Source organism: Thamnophis elegans, chromosome 12, assembly GCF_009769535.1.
Source record: "Thamnophis elegans isolate rThaEle1 chromosome 12, rThaEle1.pri, whole genome shotgun sequence".
Lineage (NCBI taxonomy): Eukaryota > Metazoa > Chordata > Lepidosauria > Squamata > Colubridae > Thamnophis > Thamnophis elegans.
In genome coordinates this window covers 6,325,591-6,333,382 of record NC_045552.1, presented here as the reverse complement: position 1 = coordinate 6,333,382, position 7,792 = coordinate 6,325,591, and the positions used below count along the sequence as shown (strand labels likewise).

The 7,792-nt window shown below is 49.9% G+C and overlaps 1 protein-coding gene across 1 annotated transcript; it reads right to left on the bottom strand.

Moving 5' to 3' along the window:
• Positions 1–209: 209 nt before the first annotated feature.
• On the bottom strand, positions 210–7,684 carry LOC116515414 (interferon-inducible GTPase 5-like). Its single transcript, XM_032227427.1, has 3 exons — positions 7,598–7,684; positions 5,366–5,998; positions 210–2,320 (listed from the first exon to the last, which is right to left on the bottom strand). Exons 2-3 carry the CDS (start codon positions 5,947–5,949, stop codon positions 1,108–1,110), a joined length of 1,797 nt encoding a protein of 598 aa, XP_032083318.1. The 5' UTR covers positions 5,950–5,998; positions 7,598–7,684; the 3' UTR covers positions 210–1,107.
• Positions 7,685–7,792: the final 108 nt, after the last annotated feature.

Sequence of the window (7,792 nt, the reverse complement as noted above, 5' to 3'; positions counted from 1 at the left end):
CAATCCATGATAGGTTTACCATCTAGCACAGGGGTCTCCAACCTTGGCAATTTTAAGATTTGTGGACTTCAATTCCCAGAGTTCTCGGAGTTGAAGTCCACAAGTCTTAAAGTTGCCAAGGTTGGAGACCCCTTATCCAGGAGGCACGACTAAGCTGCTCCAATGATATCCACATGGGAAGGCACGTCAAAGAATTATTTGAGACATAATTGTATTTCTCTACTATCTTTTTATTAATGGCGTTTGGAAATGTTTCTACAGCATGGGAAGAAAGAGAGAGGGAAAGGTTTTGTTTGATCTTTTGCACAGCGTGCCATTTTATATACATTTGATGCGCACGCGCGCACACACACCCCTCCACAGACACACACCAATTGCAATTCAACGTGTATTCTAGATCAATGTTTTGCAACCTCAAGTGTGGACTTCAATTCCCAGAATTCACTAGCCTGCCACCTGACCTGGTTTTTTTTTTCAATTCCAATAAACAGACAGCACCTCCCTCTAGTGGCAAGCCAAGGGAGTGCCACCGTAAACAAAGCAATTTTATGAAATTAGGTCGAAATCTTACATTCAACCTTGTGCTCCAACCAAGCCTTCCAATTGGATAGCTCCATGGCTTAGACTGGGATCTAACTCTGGAAAATATGATTAGATCTCGCGCCCCTTCTTTCCCCTCCTCCTTCCACACTTCTGATTCGTCATCCTAAGGCTAGGGGCAGTAATTGGCCACAAAAAAACCTTAAATTTCATTCAAACTCAGCATGTCCGTGCCAGAAGAGAGAGGAACAATACAATATTTAAAACAATAAATAACCGTAGGGCCGGTGGAACCTTCTCAGACAAAGGGGCTCGTCTAGATCTTGTCTCCAGAACATCAAAGCCAAAGCAAGCACTTGTTCCTAGTCCTCAAGATTTTACAGGCCACAGTGCTGAGGAGCTTGCTATAGGGGATGGAAGGTAAGGGAAGACCTCCACGACAAGGCAAGACATCCAGGGAGGGATCAGAAATGGGAACAAGGGAAGTCCTTCTACTACAACCAAAAGCCGGGCCAGCGGAGAATGACGGGAACTCTAGCTGGAGGGGACCAGATGGGTAAACTGTCTTTAGCCAGGTCCGGCGTGACTTTCGCAGGCCTTCATAAGAACGCGCTGGGAGTCATCGGCGAGCTCTTCTAGGCATTGTCTCAACATGGAGCAGGTGGTATGGAAAGAGATGCCCCCAGAGGCCAGGGCTCCGTAAATGGGGAACCGATGGAGGAAAAGATTGGCTACCATCAGGCCTGTCCCGGTGGCCTTGCCCAGCAAATTGATCACCACATCCTTGTTGATGCTACGTCCTAAACAACTGCGTATTTCCTTTCTCAGGACTTCCATGGACTTCCCGGAGTGCTCAGCCAGACGGGATAAAGATGCGGCGTCGAGGCCGAAGTCTTGCCGGTAACTGGACAACTTTTTGAGCAAAATGGATACGTCGCAGGCGAAGGCCAGGCCCGGCAACGGGACAGCAGCTACCAAGCTGGAAATCAAAGCCACTTTCCAGATCTCCTGCAGAAGGACCTTCTTCTTCTTCTCGATGATCACGGTGGAGACGTTGGGCAGAGAGAGGAGAAAAGCCTGTTGCTTGTGGGCGGGCAGCTCTTGCTCCAGAGTTTCCTCGAAAGCCTGGAAGTCGAACTTGTCGAGGTAGAAATTGCTGAGAAGGAACACCTTGGCGTCGCTCAGCCCAGCCTTGGAAAGCTTGCTCTGGCAATCCTTCTTGATCACCTCCAGAACTTCGGCTTCCGCGGGCGGGTTCTTCTTCCTCTGCTCGGCCTCCAAGTCGTTGTCTATCTTGGTGCGCACGAAGTAGAACTGCTTCCCCTGTTGGACAATGGCCTGGGCCAAACGCACGTGGTTTTCTTTAAACCGTTCGGAAGCCAGGATGATGAAGAAATCGTAGCGGGAAAACTCCACCGTTTCTAAGTATTTATCGGCCAAGAAGTTGGGCGTTCCTATACCGGGGAGATCCCACAGGACGACGTTGGCATGCCCGGGATAAGGATATGCCGTGGGCTGCATGGTGGTCTCCGTCACGCCGGTGGCGGCCGCCCCTTCCTCTTCGTCAGTCATGCCCCTCAAGACGTTGACGAAAGTGGATTTCCCAGCACCCGATTCTCCGGTGATCGCAATATCCAGCTGGGCATTCCAGATGGTTTCCAAACTGCACTGGATTCGGGTCACCACCTCGGAGAGGCCCCCGAGTTCGTAGGCTTCCTGGATCTCGGCGATCTCTTTTTCGCTGAACTCTTCGAAGCTTAAGCGAGTGGGCTTCTGTAATCTGTGGAAAGATACGAAGGATGGTCAAAGGTATGGATGGAGATCCAGGGGTGGGCTGCTAGGGGTTGGCAGGAGTTCAGGAGAATCTCTAACTAAGAATCTGTGCAGTTTGGAGAACCCCCAAATCCCACTCCTGGCTGGCCCCGCCCACTCCACCCCTCCCCTCCCACGAGTCTCCACGTGGCCCGTTTTGAATGCAGGTAGGTGTAGTGTGTGCACGGAGGCTCGGGGAGGGTGAAAACAGGCCTACCGGAAGTTCAGGAAGGGCCTCCAGAATCTGGGGAGGCCATTTTCGCCCTCCCGGAGGCTCAAAAAAACCCTCCGGAGTCCAGGAAGGGCAAAAACGCCTCCCCTGGTGTGGTGCAGGAGCCCGACTAGGCCACGCCCACCATGGCCACGCCCACCCAGTAACCGGGCAGAGAACCCCTTGCTGAAATTTTCAAAACCCACCCCTGATGGAGAACCTTCACGTTCGATGTCAGCCAGGTAAAACCCAAACGGAGAGAACACGGCTGCGAAGGAAATATGAAAATATTCTTTGAAGAGTCCTTGGGAAAATAAAGTAGGCTCCCTAAAGCCAGGAACTATAGACGATTTGGTCTCCTATAATAACAGGCAGGTAGTCCTCGACTTACGACAGTTTGTTTAGTGACCGCTCAAAGTTGCAACGGCCCTGAAAAAAAGTGAGGTGGCCATTTTTTTTTTTTTTGCACAACCGTTTTCCCCCCCAGTCACCTGATCAAAATTCAGATGTTTGGCAACTGGCTCGTATTTATGACAGTTGCATGATCCCGGGGGTCACGTGATCCTCTCTTGCGACCTTCTGACAAGCAAAGTCAAGTGCCAGATCCACTTAACAACCGTGTTACTAACTTATCAACTGCAGTGGTTCACTTAGCAACCGTAGCAAGAAAGGTCGTAAAAATGGATCAAAAAACACGTAACCATTGTCTGTCTCTCCTAGCCACAGAAATGTTGGGGGCAGTGTTGGCTATTAAGACAAGGACTGCCCTAGTCAAAAATAAATAAATCTATCTAATCCAAAATGATTAACTGGTATCTAAATAGAAAAATCCACATTGTCTACAATCACGTCCCAAAATTTGCCCCATGGCACAGTTCATCTAGGTCAATAACCTAATAAAACACAACCTCTGTAGCTCAAGGTTGAACAATGGAATCCTTGGTGCTCTCAAAGCTGGTTGTTTGCTTGCAGATGTTTGCTTATATTAGGTAACATCCTAACACAACGTCACAACATTGCAGATCAGCCATGTTTACACACCCACAGGAAAGAGGCTACAAGAGGCCAAGGAGGAAACAAAAAATCCAGACCATATCCTCCTCCCCAGCAACCAACACTCAAGAGAAGCAGGGACTAATCCCAGACAAACAATGAAGCAGAAACCAATAGCCTAATTAAGGGACGACCGAGGAGGAAAACCACACCCACATCAACCCTGGCAGAACAAGTTACAAGTACTCCTTGACTTATGACAATAATGGAATCCACCCATTTACAGTTTCAATCGTCTTAAAGGAAGTCATTGCACGACCCGTGTGATTTTACGACCTCTTTTGCAGCGGTCATTAAGGGAAGCTCATTGTTTGCTACCGAAGTGTTTTTGCCCAAAGCCACAAGTAAATGCCAATGTGGGGCAAAAATGTAAATCTCGGTTATGTGACCACTGCAAATAGCCACGAATGCAGGGTGGTGGCTGGATGGGTGAAATGCGGCCACACTCGCTATCCAAACTTCAGAACTAGGTGATAAGTACCTATTGGGGAGAAGCCATTGTTAACGTGGAATGGTTGCTAAGCAACCGTCGTAAGCCAAAGACTATCTGTACCGTATGTAAACAGGGGGGAAAACTCCACATTTACTGACACAGTTGACGTTACCTAGTTGCATAGTGAAATATCTACAAACTCAGAGCACCAAGGATACCACAAAGCAACCTAACAAACATCTACCCTCACATGACAACTAATTGTGTTGCTTATAAACTTCTAAATAGCTACAACTTCTCTCTTTTGGACTCGTGCTGGAGCCCATTCTCAGGGAACTTCTCTCTCTCTCTCTCTACAAAATGTGCCCATTTTCTGAGAAAGAGAAATTCCCTGAAAATGGACTCCAGCACGAGTTCAAAAGAGAGAAGTTCTAGCTAGAGAGAAATTCTCCGAGGATGGACTCCAGTACGAGTCCAAAAGAGAGATGTTCTAGCTAGAGAGAAATTCTCTGAGGATGGACTCCAGTACGAGTCCAAAAGAGAGAAGTTCTAGCTAGAGAGAAATTCCCTGAAAATGGACTCCAGCACGAGTTCAAAAGAGAGAAGTTCTAGCTAGAGAGAAGTTCACCATTTGCAACCTTCACTGCTGGCTCTCAGCAAATAAAGGCAATGGGAAATAAAGTCAGTGGGAAATAAAGTCAATGGGAAATAAAGTCAGTGGGAAATAAAGTCAATGGGAAGCCAGTAGAACTTCTCTAGTTCTAGCTAGAGAGACATTCTCCGAGGATGGACTCCAGCACGAGTCCAAAAGCTCGGAAGACAAAACCTCTGGTCCCGGTCACCGACCCAGATTGGATCCTGCACTAATATCCTGGGACACATCTACAGACCGCCCTCAACTTACAACAGTCCATTTAGTGATCCTTCAAAATTACGTCACTGAAAAAGTGAATTGTGTCCCTTTTTTCAAAGCAATAACCTTTGCAGCATTCCCCACGATCACGTGATCAAAATTCAGATGATGGACAACTGGTTCATATTGATGACTATTGCAGTGTCCCGGGGAGGTGGGGCTTTCATGTGATCTGCTTTTGCGACCTTCTGATGAGCGAAGTCAATAGGGAAGCCAGATCCCCTTAACCTGAGTCACTCATCAACTGCAGGGAATCAACTGCGGCAAAGAAAGGTCGTAAAACAAAGCCAAAACTCACTGAGCAAATGCCTCATTTAATGACAGAAATGTCGGGCTCAATTGTGGTCGTAAGTCGAGGGCCATCCGTGTTCGCCTTCGTTCAAGAGCAAACTGCCATACCAACCTTTCATACTGGTGCAGGTCCTTCAGCAAATCTTCCCGCAGTTGGGGGCAATCGAGGGCGCCAGGCTCAAAAGCAGAAATCAGGTATACAAAGGGATCCACGAGAGGGATGGTTCCCAGGGATTCGGTACAGGCCTCCCGGAGCGCCCGGAGGACTTCCGACCGATCGTAACGCTGCCCCATCAACCGTTTGAGAGTGTGAAGTTCCAGATCAGCCTTGCTCCGGGCAAAATAGACCTTTTTGCCGGCTTGCCGGGCCTCCAACACAAGGCGGGCGTGAGAATCCTCAAACCTGTCGTCGGTCACCAAGACAATCAGGTCAGCCTCCCTCATCCATTGATCCGCGTGGCCCTCGCCCTCCATCGACCGCTCCCACAGCAGTAAATTATTATAAGTGGGGTCGGGGTACATGATGGGCTTTTCAGATTTCACCGGAGCCCCCACAGGGGCTGATCCCACATCCCCTTCAGTCATGTCTCGTACGGCATTAAGAAGAGCCGATTTCCCGACATCGGATTTCCCCACGAAGATGATGGAAACATCCCCACAATCGGGGGAACCCGGAGCAGAATTTGGAGAGGTCATGTTTGGTGTTCAGAAAAAGATTCACCTTTCTTCTGAGCAGGCTGTAAACCTTTAAAGAAAGAAAGTCAAGGGTCAGAGAAGAAAAAATGTCTTTTCTAAGCTAAAATCAGGTCCTAAGGATTTAATCAAGAGAGATGCAGTGGCTCAGTGGCTAAGACGCTGAGCCCGTCGATCAGAAAGATCGGCAGTTCGGCGGTTCAAATCCCTAGCGCCGCGTAATGGAGCGAGCTCCTATTACTTGTCCCAGCTTCTGCCAACCTAGCAGTTCGAAAGCAGGTAAAAATGCAAGTAGAAAAATAGGAGCCACCTTTGGTGGGAAGGGAACAGCGTTCCGTGTGCCTTTGGCGTTGAGTCATGCCGGCCACATGACCACGGATACATCCTCGGACAGCGCTGGCTCTTCGGCTTTGAAACGGAGAGGAGCGTCTCCCCCTAGAGTCGGGAACGACTAGCACATATGTGCAAGGGGAACCTTTACCTTACCAAATCCTAAGCTTGGCTATACCTATTTCAAGCAGTCACAGATATCAACTAGCAAATCGAACACAATTGGCCACAGGACAAGAGCACAAGGAGGATAATAATAACTTTGTTTAATTTCACTGGGTGCCCATAAAAAATTAGGATAGGTTCCAACGAGCCTGTTTTTGGCCTGCAGGATGCTCCTGGAGGTGGGGGTAGGAGGGGGGGTGAAAAACAGGGTGCACAGACGCCCTAGGAGGGAAAAAAAAATCAGGTTTAGCTGGGGAATTCTGGGAGTTGAAGTCTTCCTATCTTCAGAGTTGCCAAGTCACAGAAACCCTCCGCGAGCTGCACTGGCTGCCTGTTGATCTCCGGGTGCGCTTCAAGGTGCTACTTGTCACCTACAAAGCCCTTCATGGTATTGGATCTGGGTACTTGAGAGACCGCCTACTGCCAATTACCTCCACTAGACCCATAAGATCCCACAGATTAGGCCTCCTCTGAATTCCATCAGCCAGCCAGTGTAGACTGGCAACTACCCGGAGGAGAGCCTTCTCGGTGGCTGCTCCGACCCTCTGGAACGAACTCCCCGTAGAGATCCGGACCCTCACCACCCTCCAGACCTTCCGCGCCGCACTTAAAATCTGGCTATCCCGGCTGGCCTGGGGTTAAAGAATCTAACCCCTACTCGAATTGTATGACTGTTGAGTTCTTAAATGATGTAGTGCTTTTATGTTGTAAATTGTTTGTCCTTCCCCCCGAGTCCCCCCAGGGAAAAGGGCGGCATACAAATAAAGTGAAACTAAACTAAACTAAACTAAACTAAACCCTGGTTCTCTAACCCAGTGTTTCTCAACCTTGGCAACTTGAAGATGTCCGGACTTCAACTCCCAGAATTCCCCAGCCAGCATTCGCTGGCTGGGGAATTCTGGGAGTTGAAGTCCGGACATCTTCAAGTTGCCAAGGTTGAGAAACACTGCTCTAACCTGGGGATGCTGGAAAGACGCAGGGAGAAGGGGGGGGGGTGTTGTTTCTGGGGCTGCCGAGAGCAGCCAAGCGCCGAAAAGGAGCCGTCCAGATTCCCACGGCTCAGCCACCGGGGTTGCAGGGAGACTCCGGTCGGGGCTGCTGATGCACGGGGCGAGGGGCCGTAGCGAAAACCTCCCCCCCACCCCACCCCGCCTACCTGCGCGTCGCTTCGCCCCTCGAAGGTCGGAGGGAGAGCAGGTCGGGCGTCCAGCGCAGGGCTGTTCCGGATTCCCCGGGGACGGAGAAGCGACCCTCCCCGCTTCGCTCGGCTTCCCTCTCCTCTCCTCCGGCCGCTTTCCTTGCTCGGCTCTCCTCCCCGGCGCGTCAGAAGGGGCGGTTTTGCGGCGCCGCG

What these genes read in the sequence shown, in the direction of transcription:
- LOC116515414 (XM_032227427.1), bottom strand. Translation starts at nt 5,949, where the DNA reads ATGACCTCTCCAAATTCTGCTCCGGGTTCCCCCGATTGTGGGGATGTT. An exon ending in GACCTGCACCAGTATGAAAG is followed by an intron (nt 2,321 to 5,365) that starts GTTGGTATGGCA and finishes ATCTTTCCACAG; the next exon opens with ATTACAGAAGCCCACTCGCT.